General features: G+C 52.0%; 1 protein-coding gene across 2 annotated transcripts in view; it reads right to left on the minus strand.

Moving 5' to 3' along the window:
- Positions 1–17,174, minus strand: part of IDS (iduronate 2-sulfatase) — a 30,612-nt gene extending 13,438 nt beyond the window's left edge. Inside the window, exons 1-8 of one of the 2 annotated variants that reach the window (XM_058292366.2) lie at positions 16,943–17,174; positions 16,234–16,370; positions 15,401–15,578; positions 12,234–12,322; positions 9,865–10,065; positions 8,170–8,340; positions 3,418–3,544; positions 164–337 (exon numbers count right to left, since the gene is read on the minus strand). In XM_058292366.2, the coding sequence (XP_058148349.1) occupies positions 164–337; positions 3,418–3,544; positions 8,170–8,340; positions 9,865–10,065; positions 12,234–12,322; positions 15,401–15,578; positions 16,234–16,370; positions 16,943–17,042 (1,177 nt within the window). In that variant the 5' untranslated portion in view covers positions 17,043–17,174. The remainder of the gene's footprint in view (positions 1–163; positions 338–3,417; positions 3,545–8,169; positions 8,341–9,864; positions 10,066–12,233; positions 12,323–15,400; positions 15,579–16,233; positions 16,371–16,942) is intronic. The other variant, XM_058292365.2, reaches the window with a different exon arrangement.
- Positions 17,175–21,726: the final 4,552 nt, after the last annotated feature.

Consider the following 21,726-nt stretch of genomic DNA (forward strand, 5'->3'; position numbering starts at 1 on the left):
TCGGGGAACGTGTGCAGATGGGACAATGGCAGAGAAGGAATTCTGACACAGGGCAGGAAGGTGGCCTGGGTAATCCCAACCTATGATTCAGTAAGGTGCTTATGGAAGCCAATAGGGACGTCACTTTCATTCAATAGATATGTCACATCATCATATTTTATACCTGGCTCCATTAGTCTTGAGGTGGAATGAAAAGGGTCGATGTAGGGGAAAAGCTTCTCGCCTGCCTCTGGAAACGAAGCCGTCCTTCCAGGAACATAGAACATCAGGGGTACACGAGTGGTGATGTCAAAATTGCTGTATTTGGCCCATTCTCCATGCTCGCCTAGAGCCCAGCCTGGTTCGTAAGAAGCACAGAATGACAGAACATGAATAATAATCACAGCTCAGTTTGTCTCTTTTAGACACCATTTCATTTTCTGATATAAAAACCAAAGGATGAGCCTCCCTGGCACCGAGAGACCACTATCAACTACCAACTGATGATGCAACTGGAAAATGACCTTATAAGGAAGGTTCAATGCGGATCAGCAGAATATCCCTGTCTACATAAAATAACATGACTTTAAAATGCTGTTTGACCTAATGTAAGGGGGAAATGGAAAGGAGAAATGAGTTTATATGGCTACGAGTCTCTAAAAAAGAGTCTGGAGGCTGGCAGAAGGATTGCCCTTATGCACAACTGAGCAGAGTCTGAGAGACAGATAAAGCAGATACAACCCCCAGGTATTGGTTCCTTTGAGGGATAAAGAGACCCATGGGAGTTATGGTTATGGCAGATGGGGTTAACTACCAGGTCAGATGGCCCCTCTTTGGAACTGGTGTTTATGTGTGATGAATCTGGACTCAGATGGGATCTCTCTTCATAAGACTTTCATGCTAATGTGCTGGAGTTGCAGTTAGTGTTGGGGTTTAAGATATATTTAGGGGATTTGAATCTCTGGACTGACAATGTGATAGCCAGGTCCTGAGCCTCAACAGACTCCAGCACCTACAATCTGATTTATTGGACTCATCTCACTCAGCTAAGATGGAGTTGAAGAAGGACAACCACCACACCATGGAGCCTAGAGTGCCTACAACTGAAAGTGGGAGGATTGCATCCAGCATCCATGTGGAATCTGAGCCTCCTCTTGACATAGAGGTGCAATGGACACAACCAATCCAATGTCCACATAGAAAAGGTGGCATTGGATTGGGAAAAGTGGACATGATGGCTGATGGGTATGGGGAAAGGCAGGAAGAGATGAGAGGTGGAGGCGTCTTTGGGACATGGAGCTGCCCTGGATGGTGCTTCAGGGGCAATCACCGGACATTGTAAATCCTCACAGGGCCCACTGGATGGAATGGGGGAGAGTATGGGCCATGATGTGGACCATTGACCATGAGGTGCAGAGGTGCCCAAAGATGTACTTACCAAATGCAATGGATGTGTCATGATGATGGGAATGAGTGTTGCTGGGGGGGGAGAGGTGGGGTGGGGGTGGTGGGGTTGAATGGGACCTCATATATATATTTTTTTAATGTAATATTATTACAAAGTCAATAAAAAAAATTTTTAAAAAACCCAAAGGAAATGAAAACTCATTGTTTAACAGAAATTCCTCTAAAATTACCACCGAAAGGGTGATTTCACCTGAGTACTGCTTTATTCAAAGTCGGACATTTATCATGAATGAGGAAACCTACTACAACTAAAAGCAAATATTCCCAAACTAAACTAATAACATAAAAATTTCAAAACTCTTTGACTAAGCAACTGGCAATGGGCACCGACGCTGGGTTCTGAGGGACCAGTGACCCTACTCAGACATCCCTCGATTGCTAAGACTGGCTCCTTTTTGACTGAACAGGGACCCTTAAGGCCATGGTGTCACCACCGCCCAGTCCTTATACCTTCCCATACTTGACTCAAATCCCACAAGCTCAGGTTTTCACCTTTGGAATGTGGTCCATCAAAAAATGAACTGTGAACCCAGAATATGTACCATAGCTCAAATAAAAAAAAAACAAAACCAAAACACCAAGGATATCTCAGTCCATTTTTAAGACAGACCATAAATAGAGAAAAACATACCTTTTAAGTTTGGGCACACTTTTTGATCTAAAACTATGTATGACAAAGATTGTACTTAGGGAAGCAGACTTGGCCCAACGGATAGGGCATCTGCCTACCACATGGGAGGTCCGCGGTTCAAACCCTGGGCCTCCTTGACCTGTGTGGAGCTAGCCCATGTGCAGTGCTGATGCTTGCAAGGAGTGCCCTGCCACGTAGGGGTGTCCCCCACGTAGGGGAGCCCCATATGCAAGGAGTGCACCCCATAAGGAGAGTCGCCATGCGTGAAAGTGCAGCCTGCCCAAGAATGACACCACAAACACAGAGAGCTGACAGAAAAAGACGACGAAACAAAAAGAAACACAGATTCCCATTGCTGCTGATAAGGATAAAAGTGGTCACAGAAGAACACACGGTGAATGGACAGAGAGGAGACAACTGGGAAGGTGGGGGAAGGGGAAAGAAATTTTAAAAAAATAAATAAATCTTTAAAAAAAAAGATTGTACATTTAGTATTTGATATTAAAAATAACCAAAAAAAAAAGTTGCCTCGGATTCAAGAAGACTTTTAAATAACTGTGTATGCTACTCCTTGTCACTGTTTGTGCTAACGTTTTGACACCTGATCATGTGTAATCCAGCACGAGATCCCCCAGCTCAGTCTGCAGACAACACTTGCTCTGTAAACTGAGGGGGAGACTTCAAGGGCATCTAGATCAGAAGCTGATCTGTGTCAAGAGTGGTCTTCTTAGAAGATCACAAGGGAAAAGAACCTCTCCCCTATCAGTAATCTAACAGAGCAGGCACCAACCCACACAAGCTCAACGAGTGTGGCAGAGCCCTTCTTCTAGAGAGAGTTGGGGAATTTGGTAGGGATTTTCAGTTTGGTGGACTTCAGTAAGAGAGGCAGAGTCCCCAGGCAACTGGCCCCTAGAGTTCTGTCCAAGAGAACGAGGCAGCCTTTTGCCCATTGGGGCTGGGGCAGGGGCCGGGGAGCCACGGGCTAGGACACCAGCTGGGAGGTCCTGTTGCCCCAGGCTGGCTGGAATCTAAAAGGTTAAGGGAGAGCAAAGTGAAGGATCCTGGCCAGTGGCAGCTCTGTAGGTATGCGAGCCACTTTCTTGGTAGCACTGACAGCTACAGGTACTCTGAGCCCGAGGGCCTCTGCCAGCTACAGAGAGGTCCTTGTACTAACAAGCTAACCACCCAAGCACCGAGACCCCGGGCTTGGTTACCACCGATTCATAAGAGAGAACTCTCCTCTGCTTACAGCAATTAAAAAATAATAATAAAAAAAGCTCATGTCATGGAAAAGTTCAGCTGCTCTGAGCAACTCACAGGGGCTTATTCAAAATGCTTACCGTGATCTGAGGTAAATGCCACGATGGTGCTGCTGGCCAGCTGAAGGTCATCCAGAGCTTGCAAAAGGTGGCCAACCTGCGTATCCAAATATGACACCGAGGCAAAGTAGCTCTGGCGAATTTTCCGCTGCATATTTAAAATACAATAGAGGATGAGAGGGGTTGTGATTTCAATCGCCGTGGCACCCAGACAGACCGTACTCTCCTGAGCACCCCCAACCTGTCCCTCACTCCTCAGCTGATGCCCGTGTCCCCTCACCCAGGTACAGCGGGACCTTGTTTTACACGAGCAAAACATTCTAAGAGCCTTCGCCTGAGCAGAAAGTCATGCCTAATATCTAATAGTGCACCCCGTTATTTCATAGGTATTTCTTATGCCCACACACCTATTGTGCTTTTTTAATAAACAAGGCAAATAAACACTCTAGTAACAATAAGTAAACAAAATTAACCGCGGAAAGAACTTTTAAACATTTTCATTCTCTCTCTGCCTTTTTTCTCTGATTACCAATTGCGTATACCTGAAGGCACGTGTGCTGAGCTCGTGTTAAACGAGGTCCTCCTGCACTCACAGCTAGATCAGCAGGTCCCAGTAGAAGATTCCTATCTGAGTCAGCTTTTTTTTTTTAAGATTTATTTATTTCTCTCCCTCCCCCGCCCCAGTTGTCTGTTCTCTGTGTCCATTTGCTGCGTGTTCTTCTTTTTGTCCACTTCTGTTGTTGTCAGCGGCACGGGAATCTGTGTTTCTTTTTGTTGCGTCATCTTGTTGTGTCAGCTCTCCGTGTGTGCGGCCCCATTCCTGGGCAGGCTGCACTGTCTTTCGCGCTGGGTAGCTCTCCTTACGGGGTGCACTTCTTGTGTGTGGGGCTCCCCTATGTGGGGGACACCCCTGCATGACACGGCTCTCTTTGCGCGCATCAACACTGAGCATGGGCCAGCTCACATGGGTCAAGGAGGCCTAGGGTTTGAACCGCAGACCTCCCATGTGGTAGACGGATGCCCTACCTACTGGGCCAAGTCCGCTTCCCCTGAGTCACCTTTTAGCTTGGAGCACAGATGGCGAGAGACGGATGTGCCGCCTCCTGTTCCTTTCTGCCTCCTTCGCAGATTCTTCCATGTGTGCAGAAACCCACGCGTGCCCTGAGGAGGGCTGCCCCTGGAGAACCTGCTCGGCCCTGGGAGGCCCTTTCCTCTGACCACTTTCCGGTCCAGCAGGTGGCAACTGCCAATCTTCCCAGCCTGTGGCTGTGGTACATGGCTCCTTTCTAACAACTCCCAGCAGGCAGGAGAAGAGAGGTGGAGGGGTGCAGGAGGAGCAGGGCATGCGCCACAGTCCCCGAGCCCAGGGGGGGCACCTCGGGAGCTGAAGAAAGGCGCCCCTGGCCCCTCCTGGGCTGACTCTCCCCCAGGTGTGTTCATGAAAGTTGGAGGAGATAAATCCACGCTCAGGTGCAGAGAGGCCAGGGAGATGACCCACGGGACCAGCCCTGCTTCCACTGGGTGCCCGGCCCCTGCCGTATCACCTGGACCCGGCAGGGTGAGGGCAATCACGAGCCTCACCTGCTCTCCCTGGGCGGTGAAGCGCACAGGCAGCCATCTAACCTAGAAGGGGTGTGGCAGGCCCTGGTCCCCTCCGAGGGGGCTTGATCCTGCTGATGCTGGCCCTGGAGACCAGGCTATAGGCCGACACAGTCCACACCCTCAATGAGCTGCCAGGCGGGTGAGGGCATTGAGACAAGGAAGCACGTGCATTTCTGGAGAAGCCCCGGGATGCCGTGGGTGAATGAGCGCTCCAGCCTGCCTGGGGCATCATGGAAGGCTTCCCAGGGGAGGAAGGCTTCCCAGGGGAGGAAGCCTTTGAGCACAGTGAGCAAGAATTTGCAGAGGGACAAACCTGGGCCAGATACCCAGTGGGGGGCTTTGGCACGGACTCATCAGAACAGAGCTGCCGAGCAGGTCAGTGTGGCTGGAGAGAGGTGGCAGGGTGGAGAGGGGAGCGAGGAGGCAGACCAGGGACAAGGTGCCCTGGACCTGGGGAAGGGAGTGACAGGGGAGCAGAGACGGCTGGGGCAAGGGAGGTGCTTTTGAAGGTGGGAGGGACAAAGGGAGCAGACCTAGAGGAGGACAGGAAAGTTGGGGGTGGGGAGACCTGGCCAAGATGGGAAGGAGGGAGCAGGGAGCTGAGTCACAGGGAGAAGGCTGGGAGATCAGCACCCCTGCATGCACCACTGCTAAGACCCCACTTACTGAGCACCTATGGGCAGTCACATCTGATCCCTTGCGCCTCGAAAACTCCATAAGGCAAGGGTCACCATCCCCATCTTACACATCAGGACCCCTAGGCTCAGAGGAGCTAATTAACTTGCCCAAAGTCACACAGCTGGCAAGAAGCCCCACCCTGCTCTGAAGCCACATCTGTCCTGTATGTCCCCTTCCCTTCCCCCACCGGCCCAACAGCCTCCATTTCTGAAACAGGAAGTGCGGCCAGCCCTGAGAGATGGGGCAGGGGCGGGCGCACAGGTCTGCGTCGGAGTGGCGAGGGTTCAGAGTCACTTCAGTGAGGCACAGAGGAGGAACTGAGCAGAGAGTTCCGTGCTGGGCTGCTGGGACCGGGGGCTGGGCGGTGGAGGGACACTCCTGCTCACGGCTGCGCAGGTCCTCTCCAGCAGCTCTCCAGAGCAGGAGCTAAGAGCAGAGGGGGTGGCTGGACCATCCCTGGGAGCAGGGTGCTGCAGGTGGGAGGACAAATGGACAGGTATGCTGAAGGGCCCTCAGCTTCTCAGAAAAGGCACAATGCCAAGTGGGGACCAAAATCGGGGGAGAGGAGTTGTCCTCAAGAGGCATGTAGGGAATGAGGGCATGGAGCAAGGGAGCTAAGGGAGCTACATGGAACAGAGCTGTGGTCAGGGTGGCGTCCAGAGAGGAGCAGGCTTGGGAGCTGACAAACACCCAAGGGTGGCCGCGGAGGTTGCTGGCGCGAATGGAGCCGGGTTAGAGGGCTGGGGGCTGAAGAGGCAGGGCACCGACGTGGACCCTCAAAGCTGCAAGAGGATGGTGACCTTGGGGATGAGTGAGAGGGTGAGTCAGGCCCAAGTCCAAGGTGATTGTGGGGCTGGAGACCAGCCATTAGGCACCTTGGGGAGGCCAACAGGTTACACTGTCATCATCAATGGACAGTGTTATGTGAAAGGACATGCCAGAGAGGCTTCTGCAGGTTCTCTTCAGTCCTCTCGGCAAACCTCGGAAGTAGGTGTTATCACGGAAAACCTTTCTCTCTCTTGCTTCCATTTTACAGATAAGGAAACTGAGGCATCCAGAAGTAAAGTCACTTGACAAAGGTCATTCAACCGGTACAAGGTAGAACCTGAATTTGAACCCAGACCATTCTGAACCAACAGAACTACTTACTTGGGCTTTGGAGTCAGACATGCCCAGGGGTGAAATCTGGCACTACCTGGCACTAACTTGCCCTGCCTTTTGCTCAATGGGACAACAAGGACAGCAGGGACCTCACTAAGTTCCCACGGGGCTCAAACGAGATAGCACACATAAAATGCTGGGCAGGCTTCCTGGCCCACGGTTCATTTTAAAGGGTCATTTCAAGTAACTATCATGAATAAGATATTCAGGGGCAGCTGTGGAGATCCAAAACAAGCAACAAGGACATTGCAGCCCTCGCAAGGTGTGATCATGAACCAAACAAATCCATGAGCCTGTTCCCTTCCAAACGCTCACCACAGGCCATCTGAAACTCAGGAACCCAACAGATATGAGACACAATGAATCCCTCACACCCAAAGTCTTGCTGTTGAAATTCTGGGGCCAAACCCATTAGGGTATCAAGAGATTCCTGCATATTATCTTACATCATTGTATTCATACAAAACAAAACAAAAAACCCTATGCTCTAGATCAGTGGTTCTCAAATTTCTGAGTGATCAGAATCACCTGATGTGTGTTGTGGAAATGCACATCCTCAGGCCCCAGCTCCAGCTTCCAATTACCAAAGTCTGGGTGGGGCCAGGAATTTGCATTTCTAACAAGGCCTACTGGCAACACTGCTGCAGCTGGTCCAGGAAGCATACTTTTGTGAAAACGCAGCCCTCTTCCGTCCAATGAGCATCCATGAGGTAACAGAAAGGCAGGGCTCTGTGTAGAATATTCTGGAAGTGTGCGGGTCAACATGTCTTCAGTACCCTCCAGAGAGAGGGTGGGCTGACGAGTCAGTCAGAAGATTCTAACTCGGTGGGCGATCCATCCACATACCAATGCCCTGGCTCCCTTCTACACTGAGGCCCTGCTCACTAAGCGACCCCTGAAAGAGATGGCTCCCGTGACCTCCAGAGGGAACCTGTCGTGACCAACAAACCCAGCCTTCTTATCTGTGAAGAAGTTGCCCACCACCCTCTGACTGATGACCTGTCACCTGGATCAGACAATCTTCCCCAGGAGCTAGTGACAGTCAGTTGCTCAGGCGTCTTCACCTCTGTACCCACATCCTGTAAGTCACCGTGTTCTCTGGATGTGCCCTCCTTTGGAAATGGAGGGAGACTCTTGGATACAGCCGCCACTGCCTGTATCCTAAAGACCTACAGACGACCCCCCTACCCTCACCCTGGCACCCTGCATGGCGTCTGGTACAGAGAAAGTTCTTAGTAAGATGTTACGCAGCAGGGCCATTGAGAAAAGTGGTTTCATCAGGGACATCATGCCACATGGGCCCTATGCTTCCCTCAAGGAGGTCGGTGGTACCTGAAAGTCCACAGGAATTGGGCCATAGGGCACACTGATGTTTAGGGCCTGGACGTCCTCCCGCTGCCTGATGTCCATCCAAGGGTTGTAGGCCACTGGGGGGAGGCCAGCAGGGACATGGGGATCAGGAGCCAGGGTGATGTTCTCCAAGGGATACAGCTTCTGAAATTCCTTGGGGAAAAAAGACACAAAGGGACAGTTGTCACAGTGCCGGCAAAGGCATCAGGCTGTGACCCTCTCGGCGTTTCCTGCCTTTTCTCCAAGCCCACGCTGCTCTCACATGGCCACACGCTAATGCTCACCAGGAAGTCATCAGCCTTACGTCACCCATACAAGATGCCCATGGCCAAGAAATCTCACAACTTCTGTTTCCTACAACCCAGGTAGTGAAAGCTCTCTCCCTGCACACAAGCCCATGCCTGACCTGTCCCAGTCCCTACCTCGTCGCCAACTAGGAAAGGTGTGGAGAGGTGTGTCGGGGGTCCCCAAGGCTACCATCAGGTTTGGGTGTTTGCGAGGTGGGCTCCCGGGATTCAGCACTAGTCCTACTCACAGCTATGATTCGTTGCAGCAGAAGCACTCTGGGCAAAATCAGCCAAGGGATAAGGCAGAGGGGGGCAAAACACCAAGCACAAGGGCCCAGAATCCTCGGCCAGTGGAGTCACATGGGACATGCTGAATGTCCCCAGCAGTGAGCTGAGACTGTCCGTGTGAAATGTGGCCAACAAGGAAGCCCTTTAGAGACTCAGTACCTAAGGCAGTGCTTAGGGATGGACATGCAGGTGCCCTCTTCCTAGCACACACCCAAATTCCAGGCTTTTCGAAGGAAAGCAGGCGTTCAGCAAGAGACCACGTTGTCTGTAGAGTCAAGGCCCAGGCAGCCACGCTTACCAGGTCTGGGACGGGTGAGAGCCCTCGTGAAAGCCAAGTTCCCAAAGCCAGCCGAGGGCAAGGCTTGGAGGCAGGCCTTTCTAAGGAGAGCAGCCTCTGACCTGCTACGGTAACTCTTTTCTGCACAACAGGCAGAGGTGATCCATGCAAGGGGGCTGCCATCGCCTGCTAGGAAGGTGAGCTCCCTCAGGCTGAAGAAGGCAAGGTCCCTCACTACTTATAGTACCGAAGAGTAGACCTTCTGGTCTCTACTTTCATTACAAATAAGGGGCAGTCTTTGTGAAGTCAAGAGGACGGGTTACACTCAGGCCTTGGGGCAAACACAATGGGGAAAAGCTGGAAAAGATTACAGAAAGGGAAAGGCACTAAATGATATGTAAGTATGGGGTCTGAGGTGCCGGCGTGCCTAAAGGATCAGGGATCTGCCTTGTCGGGGTCAGGCACAAAAGGCAGTTGTTGAAGAGGGCTTAGTGTTTCCTGGAATTGTTTTCTAAGGACCATCCCTGACAGCAGGTTTGGGCTGCCAGCTCTGACTCACTTCTCCGTGGCGACAAGCAGACATTTGTTTACCACGTTCAAGGAAAGACAATAAAACCCTGCAGTGGTGGAACGGGGGATGCCAAGGGATTCCCATGAGATTCTTACATGTCCTAAGACCTGCATCAAAGTATGCTACTGCCTGGCAGGCATTCAAGTAATGGGGAGCAGTAGGCTGTGGCCACTTCTGCTACACAAACCCCTCACCCCCAACAACCGACAAAGCTGTAGTGGTCGTATCGGAATGACCCTCGGCCAGCTCTTCACCTTGGGATATCTGAAGGGAATGTGTGGCTTGTGATACCCGACGGCCAGGAAAAATGGATGGGCCAATGTTTTCATCTTCTCCAACAACCGTATGGCTTCCTCAGTGCTCTGTTTGTCCGGCAAGGTACCCTCGGGCACATCTGCCACATCCACAGGGCATAGCAGGTTGGCATGGAGCTCTCCATCTTGCCCCCTACATGTCTTTCAAAACAAAATAGATTAAGCTGGCTTCTGGAGCAGCAGATCAAAGTCACGCAGGCCACACATGTGCATTTAACGCCACGTTGCTAGCCCATTAAGTGTTAGTCATTCAAACTAGACAGGCACATCAGAAATAGAACTGACGCAGAGAACTAGTTCTTTTTTTCCAGGCAGGGGCCAGTAATCCACCCATTACTGCCTTCTTGTGGTGAATCCTACGTCTCTAATTAGTTAAAAGAAACAATGGTGAACTGACAATGAAAAAAAAAGATTTTTTTAAAACAATAATTATAAAACAATGTCAATTTAAAAATGGGTAAATGATTTGAATCGACATTTCTCCAAAGAAGTTCTACAAATGGACAACAAGCCCACAAAAAGATGGTCGACTTCAGCGGTCATTAGGTAAATGCATATCAAAATCACAATGAAATACCACTTTATACCCACTAGGATGGCGATAAACAAAAAGACAGAGAATCACGGATGTTGGTGAGGAGGTGGAGAAATCAGAACCCTTACACACTGCTTGGGGCAGAGGTGATGAAATGGTGCAGGTGTTTTGGAAAACAGGCTGGCAGTTCCTCCAAATGCTAAACATGGAGTTACCAGAGGATTCAGCAATTCTACTCCTAGGTATATACCCCCAAAGCACTGAAAGCAAATGCTTACACAAAAACTGGTACACAAAGGTTCATAGCCACATTATTCATAATAGCCAAAAATGCAGAAACTCAGATATCCATCAACTGATGACTAAATAGATAAAATCAAGTAGTATATTCATATGATGGAATATTATTCAGTCTTAAAAAGGAACAAAGCTCTGATGCGTGACACCAAATGCATGAACCTGGAAAGCATTACACTAAATGAAAGAGGTCAGATGTGAAAGGACAAATATTATATGACTCTGTTTCTATGAAATTCCCAGAGTAGGCAAATGCACAGAGAAAGAAAACTGACAAGTGGCTGTCTAGGACTGAGAGTTGGGGGGAAGTGGGAAGTGACTACTAATGGGGATGGAGTTACTTTTTGGGGTAATGAAATGTTCTGGTGAGTGGTGATGGCTGCCTGACTCTGTGAATACACTCAACACCACTGGGCTTTACACTTTAAAAGGGAGAATTTTGTCATGTGAATTGTATCTCTATAAAAAATAAGAAAAAAACTGTCTTCCAAATTGAAGACATGCTAAGCCATGAAAGTGACAGGGTTGCAATCAATTGGCTAAGGTAACTTTACAGTCCATGGAATTTCCAGATCCTTAGCTACACCATCACAGAACGGAATCTACTGCTTCTTTTCCCAAGGTCACCATGCAGGCCACAAGGTCAAAGTGAGCCTTGGCCATGGCTTCTACAGTAGAGACCCAGGACCAGTGGCAGCTGTGGCTGCTCCACCTCAAAAAGGGGTGCCATCTCACAGCCCTGCCTTGGCCAGCCCACCCCTGGACAAGCAAGATGGCTCCCAGGAATTGAGGGACTGAGGTGGAACCTTCTAAATGCATTCTGTCCTTCTCACTTCACAAACCAAAGACCAGTGTCTTTAGCTTTCATGGTATTCTGAAATGGAAAGTTGTCAAGAATGTAGAGCAATACCCTGCATCCCACACCCCACCCCAAAAATGTTCTCATCTTTCCCCACAACAATGCCTCCAAAAGCTCCAGGAGTGTCATGCCATTTCAGTTCTCTAGCTGGTTTCCTAAGGTTCTTAAATGTGGGTTTTAGTTTTATTCATACATTGCGGGTTCCTCTGAACCAAAATTAAGTTTCTTCCTAGATTCCCCCTTTTTCCCTAATATCAGGCAGATGTACAGACAGGGACAGACAAATGGATGGCACGAATTTGGGACTCTTTTCTCTCCAGTGTCTCGGTGTCTCCCACAAGCCCTGACACACAGCCTTAACTGCAGTGAGCACCAAGTAGTCATTGAAAGAATTTCACATGCTTGCGCTAAAGGTTCTAGAGCAAGGAGTACCTACCAGCCTCTAATGGGAAAGATCCCAACACTGGTCTCTCCCAACGCACTGCTTCCAAACGAAAGCTGCAGAGCTCACTGTATAGTCAGCACGGAAGGCCACGGAGCACCCACGATAGCTGGCCTTCATTTGCTAGAGGAGAAAAACGCCCCCTTTCCAGAACAGAGCTGCTTTCACCTCCTTACCTTGGTGTTTTCATACTTTTCAGAGGAGGGATGATAAGGTGGGATAGACCAGCTATACGGAGAATCGTCGCTGTGGTTGGAAGAGATTCCTTGAGGGGAAAACAAAGCAAGTCTTGAAACAAAACACGGAGGGTCTTTCAACGCCCCCTCCTACCTAAAAGGAAATCTGCGGAAATAACTGGGCAAGCATCGCTTCCCATCTTTGGGCCTAGGATTCCTCATCTACAAAAGCAGGAGCTCAGGCCCAATGATGGGATGTCCCTACTGGAGTATTTAGTAGCTGACCTGCCAGTCCCCAGAGCCCAGGCCATCTGTGCTAGAGTCTGAGGGAGGGACCTTGTTAAGGGCTAACTCGGGTCCCCCAGGAAGCTATGTGGAAGTCCTAATCCCCGGTACCTGCAAATGTGATCCTATTTGCAAATAGGGTCTTTACAGATGGAATTGGTGGAGCTAAAATGAGGTTACACTGGAGTCCATGGGGCCCTTAATCCAATGACTGGTGTCCTTTAAGGGGGCAGAAGTCACAGATAGAGGGGAGAAGGCCCTGAGATGATGCCAAACAGAAGCAAGAAGAGGCATGGAAGGTGTCTCCCTTCAGTTTGCAGAGAGAGCACACCCTGCTGACAACTTCATTTCAGACCTCCAGCTGCCATGACTGGGAGAGAGCACACTGGTGTTGTTTAAGACTACCCGGTCGGTATGTGGTTAGGGTAGCCCCAGGAAATTAAGGCAGGCCTCAAAGGGCCAGATCAGCCAGCCTGGGAAGCAGCACCATCCTTCAAAGTACACGCTGGAGCCTTTCGTGGATGTAACGATCCTGGATCCTCTCACCCACCCTCTGGAGGGGGCAGCAGAGGCACTAGGGCCGCCGGTGGCCGGGTGGCAAGAGAGATGCTCAGAGGTCAGCGCTTGTCCCTCGCCAACCATTCCCTGGATAGGCGAGTGAGGATTCAAATCCGTGCCTCAGGACTCCTGGTTTAGTGCTCACTCACGAAGCAGAGACCCCAACCCCCAAGCTTAGGAGTTTAAAGTCTATTTGGAAAGACCAAATAACAACATGAGAAACCAAGGAAAGACCAGCTGCTATCAAAAGAGCACAGAGGTGATGGGGGTAGGGTGAGGCTGCCAGGAAGGGCTTCTAGAAGTCAGAGAAGCTGGCCAGGGGAACTCAAGGAAACGCTGCCTGTGGAGCTCAGCCAGGAAGACCAGAGGGTATTGGAGTCAGAAGCACAGGACAAACAGCACCACCCACTCAGTGACACACTGGGGGTCCACAGGGGAGTGGCAGAGGAGGCAGGACCAGATGGAAAGGGGGGCAGGAATGTGGGGCTTATTAACCCAGCAAGCAGGGTAGAAAGAGCACCATGGAGGCTGACAGACCTGGGTTCAAATCTACATGCTGCCCTGAGCACACATGCAAGCTCTCTGAGCCTCAATTCCCTCCCAGGGCAATGAGGGCAAGGACAAGGGATCTTGCTTGCTGCTGGAAGGATTAAAGGAGTGGCCACCTGGCAGGTACCAGGCCCTCCTCCTTGAGCAGGCCCATCGGTGATGCAACAAGGTCTTGGGAACAAAGACACGGTGGAAGAATATGCTGCCACAAGGAGGACAGGCACCAGTTTGGCTCTCTGGCTAAGACTCGGCACTCAGAGCCTGATTCCAAGACCAAACAGTCAGGAGGGAGAAGGACAAATGACACGGCCCGGGCCTTGTCTGCCTTCCCTTCCTGAAGCACTCTCTCCTCCCACTGCTGGATTTCCTCCTCTCTCCAGACTCCTCACCTCTCTCTAGCTGGGCTCAGGCGAGGGGTGTCTCCAGGTGAATACCAAAGGGCAGAAAGTTCTAGGGATGTTGGCCTTTCGTGTTACCCAACAGACTCACCTTCCAATCTGCGCCTGACCTAGCCCAGCCAAATGTCACCTTCAAACTGTACTGGCCAGCTGGGTGCCAGAAGAGGGCTGCTGAGCTTGCCAGGATGACCAGCGAGCAAAGGGAGAGCTACTGGAAACTTTCAAGTTGTCCCTTCTAATGAGAAGTGCTGCCATCGACGAGGCAGTCTGGTTTTCAATGTACTTTCATGCTCATTAACTGGCCCAGATCTGGGTGCTACCTGATGGGTAATCAGGGCAGCCACTACTCCAGCTTCACAGAAAAGGGGATGAACAATTTGCCCAAGGTCAATGGCAGAGCTAAGAAGTGGCATTGCTGGGTGTAGAACCCATGTTGCTGGAGTCCAGAGATGTTTGATAGTGAAAGCCTGAAACCAACTTCAGTATCCCATGGCCGACTACATTGTGATATCACTGAACGTTTAACTATGAGGTTGCCATAAAAAATGACTTTTGGGGAAGAGCAGCTACTGGGAAAAACTTTTATGTGTTAAATAAATCCAGGATACAAAATTATATGCACAGGATGATCTCAAATCTCCTTAGGCTTACAAATGACTTCTGTTCTGAAGTTTCTACTTTCCTTGGGTTTCAATTTTCTGCCAAATGAACATACATTATTTCTATAAATAGAAAAAAAATGTTTTTCAGTTGGTCTGCAGTTTGCAACCCCCTTCTGGCATTAAATGGACCCATCTAATCGGGCAGTGCTAACAATCAGGACTCATTATTGGCCCCGGGGACCAATTTGCAGCCCTCCTCTCGTTAGCCTAACTCACAGGCAGTAGGCAGTGGTCCCTGCCAGATGACAGCCCCTCCATTTGGCACAGCTGTCACAGCTGCCTGCAAGGTCCTCACAAAGTGTCGCCCACCCCTTGACTTTGCTGACAGAGACCCTCAAGTGCAGTGGGTGAGGGGCAGAGCCAGACTCACACCCAGCGCTCCTGAGCCCCTGGCCAGTGCCCTTCCGAAGGCCTGAGGTGTCGAAGGAACCACACGGCTCCCCTTTTCCACTTCTGGTGAGCACATGAGACCTAGGTAAAAAGTAATGGTGTTTCTTTGTTTGTTTGGTCTTTTCAGGGGGTACCGGGAATTGAACCCACAACCTCGTACACGGGAAGCAGGTGCTCAACCACTGAGCTATACCTGCTCCCCAGAAGTAATGGTTTTTAAAAGGCAGTGGTGGTCTCCTCCAAAGACAGCTCCAACCCCAAGAGGGGATTTCCCTGCTCATGCAGGAATCCAAAGAGAACCCGGAGTTGGGGCAGCAAGCAGTACCGGGGTGAAAGACTTTTCCCACCGACATGGTCATATAGCCGTTCTCCTTGAAGTACTGCGGGATGGTGGAGAAGTTCCCAGCGTGCACCCTCCAGTAGGAGCCGAAGTCGTACAGGCGCGTGGTGTCTGGTCTCCTCCCAGTAAGGAAGGACACTCGGCTGGGGGCGCACACGGCTTGCTGTTGGGGAACAGAAGCAGAGTGAAACAGCTCCAGAGAAACACGCAGCTTGGTATTTGGAAGGTAACCCAGCAACCTCCTGAGATCCTCAGCAAACAGCCTGGGGGGCTGAGTCATGCAGCTGTCAGAGCCTCCCACAGTCTCCAGGGAGAAGTCTTCCTGGTGAGAAAAAGGGAGGGGACCAGCCCCTCAAGCCAGCAGATTATCAGAGCCCTCCCCGTGACAGCATCTGACAGCATCTCGACGGCCCACAGAGCAGGCAGTGGTCTTAGGGGCAGCCCTCTGAGGGGACCCGGGGAGGAATGCCACCATGGCAAGGTGGCTCCACTTCGCCCAGGGCTCAGGATGGCTCCGCATACACACCTCCTATAAGCCCCAGGCCGTCACCTCTTTTGATGGGAGAGCTGCGCAGGGCCAGCCTGAGCACATGAGAGCCAAAGTGCAGCACTCTCCATCTAAGGGGGAGGGACACCCTCACCTGCACAAGCTTTTTTGCAAGCGGACATATGAATTTTCCTAATTGTCACCTTCCAGGAGATGGTTCCCTCTAACTGAGCAATAGCTGGCACTGACGGTGCCAAAGAACAACAGCCCCAGGCACTCCCACCCCTCAGTTTCAAGGCACACGACTGCACCTAGAGGTCCCTGGACATACCTGGGCAAAGGCATTCTGGAAGAGGAGGCTGTGGGATGCCAGCTGGTCGATGTTCGGGGACCTCACGAGCTTGTCCCCATAACAGCCCAGAGTGGGGCGCAGGTCATCCACAACTATGAGGAGGACATTCAGGGCCTCTGCGAGGGAGGGAGCAAGGGAGGCTTTGGTGAGATCACCCACAGGGACACCTACGCCATGGTGGGTGCTGGGGTTCTGAGAGGCCCAAGGCTGGCCCCTGCACCTTGCTGGCGCAGCCAGTGCCCACAGAGGGCCTGCAGAGCACTGGGTGGAGGGCTGGCATCGGGAGTGTATGCCCCGCGCTCTGCCTCCATGGCGCTGGGGGCGTGGTGTGCCCGGAAGAAGCCCAAGACCTAGGTGGCTGGGTCAGGCTTTTGTCAGGGCCTCAAGCCCGGATGAAGGAGGGCAAGAGGGACGGTGGGAGGGAGCGGAGGATGGAGGGATGGTGGGAAGGAGGTAAGGAGGGTGGGAAGGAGGGATGGATGGAGAAAGGGAAAGGTGGGAGGGAAGGATGGATGAAAAGATGGAGAGTAGAGAAGGCTAGGAGGAGGGAGGGAGACAGGAAAGGAAGAGGACGGCTGGAGGGACAGACGGATGGATGAAAGGAGGGAAAAATGAGTGAAGCCTGGAGGAAGGCAGGCTGGAGGGCAGGGAGGAGGGAGGGAGCCCCGCGGGCGGGCCAGGGCGGCACCTGGGGCTGAGTTCCCGTGCGCCGCAGACTCGAAGGCGCCGCAGACGGAGCCCAGGATCAGGCCGAGCCGCAGCAGGCTCGGGCCGGGCGGCGGCGGCATTTCTGCTCCCGCGCGGCCGTTCGGGGTGGTGGCGGCAGGCTGCGGCGGGAGGGCCCGCGAGCCGCCGCCGCCGCCACCGCGTCGGGAAGATCTGACTGCGCGGAGGGGCGACGGCCCCGCCCACCGGGCCACCGGCCCGAGTGCGCCTGCGCGCTTCGCCCTCGCCCCGCCCCCCGGGGGGCGGGGCCCGGCGGCGCGCGAGGCCGGGCCGCGTGATCCGAGCCGCAGAGGGCGGGGCCTGGGTCCCGCGCGGACTCGGGTCGGCCCCTCGCGGTGGCGCGCTGCCGGGGACCCGCCGGCAGCTGCGGCCGGACCTACGCAGATGTTTGCAACGATGTGCTTTCCCCACCGTTTTTCCTTAGCCAGCGGGTTCCCGCCCTTGGCCTTGGCTCGTGCACTGGCTTGACGTGAAAGCCCTTCCCTTTCCTGGTCTCTCCACGCACAGCTCGGTTTGCCTGGCGGACAGTCCAGATGCCGTGCCCCTTCAGGATGGCCCTTTGAGACCTCCCCTCTTCCTCCACCCAAAAGGTCCCCCTTTCCCTTCCATGTGTTCCAGAAAACCTTCGTGAGTTACCCTAAATATGTGTACCAGGTGCTGTGGGCGGCGCTGCAGCCGGGAATCCCGGCTCTGGACAAACCAACCAACAAAACCTATAGAATGGCGGTGAGCATCCACGACCTGGAGAAAAATAAAGCAGGCCGGGGTGCTCATTATTTTCTGTGGGGTAGCTGGCCAGGCAAGGCCTCCCTAGTCAAATGACATTGGAACAAATCCTTGCAGGCTGTGAGGGAGCAAGCAAGCCATATGGCTGCCTGGAAGCAGGGTGCTCCAAGTGCCAGGAGCAGGCGAGGCTGTGTTAGATGTTTGGGGAGGCCCGAGTACCTGAATGTTAGTATTGTCAGGTGAGCTTCCCAGGCCCCAGGCAACGCTATTCCTCCTCATAGACAGATGCTGTGAGCTTGCTGGTGGCTTCTTTCTTGCCAGTTTCACAGATCTGGACTTCTATTGTATCCCTACCTTTGACTCTGCCTCCAGGGAGTGAGGGCAGGAGGCCACGGTCAATCCGCATTTATTCCCCAATACCCTGCCACAATGGTAGAAGGATGAGGATTCAGGTGCAGATTTGAGACTTGCCTGACACCCTAGATCCAGGAATGTACAACGGTTATTTCTGGAGGGCAGGCAATGCCCCTTCGATTCACTGCTGTATCCCCAGGGCTAGCACCATTTGTTGGGTTTCCAGGACTCACGAAACAAGAGGCCTGATTGAATTCACTGGCTGAGAAGGGAGAATGTTCTGGATTCACCAGACCCTACTGTGGGGCTCTCTCACCCTGTGAATGCATGAAATGGCCCGATGTGGCCTGGGATTGCCACCAAATGTGCTGGGCGCAGAGGACCTGGTCCCCAGAGATGGTCTCGAGATGTAAGGGACAGCGCTGGGGCTCACTTCTCAAGCCATGTGGACTGTGCAGATGGACAGAGCTGTGCCCGGGGTGCCCTGAGGTTGAGGGTGCAGTAGCCAGGGCCTCAAAGTTCGAGAGTGGAAGTGAATTGGATCAGAACCAGGATCTAATGCAATTTTATTTCCTGAGAAGTCAAAGTAAAACATGAGGGGGCCGAGGAGGGGCTGGGCATTGAGGCAGCCTTGACATTTGCCAAGCATCTACCCAGGGTCACATGCTATGCCAAGTATTTTATAAGGCAAGTTGATTCTCTCATTATGGAAGGGGCAGTCACAGTTCTGTTTGCTTCTGAACATCTTTCCTCATGCTCTGAACAGTTTTTCTCCCTCTCCTCCTCTCCCCTCTCCTGCCCTGCCCAGCCCAGTCCTTTTCTTTCAAGCCTTTCAGGGATTCAGCCAGCTCTGCTCTGGGTGGGTGAACCAGCTCAAGCTCAGGTGCCATCAGAGCTGCAAAGTAGAAAAATTTCTAAAAGTCTCCACCAGGGGACGCCGAAGCTCTGGTTAGCAGCACCAAAGGGGCTTGAACAAGGTGATTCATTTCCTTAAAAACGATATTTTGTAAAGCATAAGCTTGAAACAAAAGAAGTGAAGCAGAAATGTCAAATGAGGGGGTGAGAAGTAGCGCAGTGTGACCGCAGTCGGTGTGACATGTTCTCCCATTTGCATCATTCCCTTTGCTCCTAGTTTTCCCCTCCTTCTTGTTTTAACCTAGGAAGGACTGGGCTTATTCCCCCGGGTCTGTCGTTACAAAGCGCTTCCCTGAAGGAAAACAAGGGCTGCTTTGGAATAAAGGAGAGGTTTCCAAGTGGAGGGCTTCCAGGGGTGGGCCTGTGTGAGGCCAGAGGCTTCTGGGCCCTCAGGCCCAAGAGCCAAAACCATGGCGAGACCTCGAGGCCTGTGGCTCGACTGGCGTCCCATGCCCGTTCACTCAGGCTCTGGCAAGCAGGTATTTCCTGCCAAGGAGAGCTCACAGCTGCACTGGGGCAATGCCCATTTGCTCCTGTTAGGGAAACAGGAGTGGCACTTCTGAAGTAAAAGCCAGGGGACAACAAGCATTGGCCAACATTACAAGGTCATTGCTCCTCAGACTCCAGGACCTCCTGTCATGGGCATCCTTGGGAAGGAACAGCTACAGACAGCCTGAAATAGAAGGCCTTTGAGGGAGAAGCCAAAGCCTGTGAGGGATCTCAGAGGCGCACTGAATTACCAGCGTCACCTCAGAGGAGTGCCCTGAGGAAGTCAGTAGTTTAGGCCAAAAAACTGGAGCAAGGAGAGCAACCTTGCAGGCTTGGTGAGGAGAATAGGGCCTTGTGTTCTATGGGATGGCTCTAGAAGGGATGGCATGCTTTGCCATAATTTCAATTCTGTTTTTACCAAGACATGAATTCCTAACATGAAGCATGTTGTCATCTGATTTGCATTTGAAGGGCTGTGGCATTTGGGAAGCAGCGGGCTTTACCCTTTGTGGAATCAGTGTGATGTGATATTTCTGTAACACCATTAAAGTCTATCAATATGGGAAACCTTTCCTGAGAATCTCTGAGGGACCAATAAAAACACTCAGGAGTTGAAGATGCATCAGAGAAGTTTCTTGTGAACAGGCAGGTATGTTCACATATAAAGATTTTGCAAGTCCTCCAGGTCCACCACCAGGACTTCCCTCTATTGAATCCTGGAGCCCAAGCATTGCCTTGGAACCTGGGGCAGGAGCAGGGCCTTGAAACCCCCATTTCCTAGCCATCCCCTTGCACTCTGGGACAAGAATCTCCAGCTGCCCAAGGTCCCTGATCAAACTGCATGTTGCGGTATTGTACAATGGCTTCTGCCATCAGGCAGATCTGATTTCCCATGCCTAGCTCCGCCGTGTGACCGGGCACTAGGAAATGTGAAGCCCATTAGCAGGCTGCCTACGGCCCCCTCCCTGCCCCCCTAGGCACTCAGTAAACAGGGACTTTGGCACATGATCTGCCTCCTTGGCCTGACTATCACCTGTGGAAGTCCAGGTCTCAACCTTCCTGGCCGGCTCCAGCTCCAGCCCAGCTGCAGCATGGCCACAGCGAATGCTGGCTCCGCTGAGCCCCACGCCGTGGTTGGGGAACTTTGGAGGAATGCCAACTAGGCCAGGGAAAGGTTTCCAGTCATAAAGCCGCAGTCTGCAGCACGTAGGGCTTTGGCCTGCCCTCAGGTACATCCACCCAGCCGCCTGACAGGTATTTTCCCAAGTGCCCTCCCACAATTTGGTTTCTCTGTTTCTAATGTAACTTGTCATCTATCTCAACACCAAACTGCTTAAAAAAATAAATTCCCAGAGGGGTGTGGTAGCAGGCTGGAGGTGGAGTGGAATCAGCACTTCTTATGCCATGGGGCAGGCCATGGTGGGGCTCAAAGGCAGACAAAAGACCCCAACACCAATTTTTTTGCCTCTCTTTTCCGGAAGACACTGGTTCAATAAATTCATCCCAGACTTTTCAACTCCTCAGATCCTCAGTGCTACCTCAGGGGGTGTGTACTGTTGTTAGCCCCAGTGTACAGATGCACAAATGGAGACTTGCAAAATGAGGAGAATAGAAACGGACACCACATGATGAGGAAATGGAGGCAAACTGTGTAAGGTCACACAGCTAGGAAGTGACAGAGGCAGGACTTCAAAATCAGTCCCAGCTCGCTACAAAGCCCCCCTCTTAGCCCCTGCACTCAGTAGTGTTTCGGTGATGAAGAAAATGAATGTGTAACTGCACTACGCGTCACTCAGGATAGTTGCTAGTCATAGTGAGATCTCCATGCAGATGCCCCACGGGGAGGACAGCATTTGAGGAAAAGACGGAGGCGATGAACATGAGATCGTTAGAAACCTTCCTAGGAAAGTTGCTTTCAGGCGCCACTTCACCCATCGAAAGATAACCCAGAGACTTCCCAAGGACAGAGGGGGCTACCCAGAGTCATTTGGACCAGGCTGCAGTGTAGTGGTCTTTCAGCTTGCCTCTTCTGCTGTGTTTTCCATTTGGCCCTTGTGAAGGACATGCTTTCAAAGTAGTGACTGGGTGAGCTGATGCTGCCAACTTCTGGTGTCATCGCCTAACTCACAAAATCAGAGGCTCTTAAATTCCACAGCACCCCAGAATTGTGCGGGTAGGCCCAAGTATGGTGGGATTGCCTGGGAGACCACATGAGGCTTGTGATTTCCCGAAGCAAGACTCTGTGGGCAGATGTTCAGCCAC

The sequence above is a fragment of the Dasypus novemcinctus genome, chromosome X (genome assembly GCF_030445035.2).
Source record: "Dasypus novemcinctus isolate mDasNov1 chromosome X, mDasNov1.1.hap2, whole genome shotgun sequence".
In the NCBI taxonomy this organism is placed as follows: Eukaryota; Metazoa; Chordata; class Mammalia; order Cingulata; family Dasypodidae; genus Dasypus; species Dasypus novemcinctus.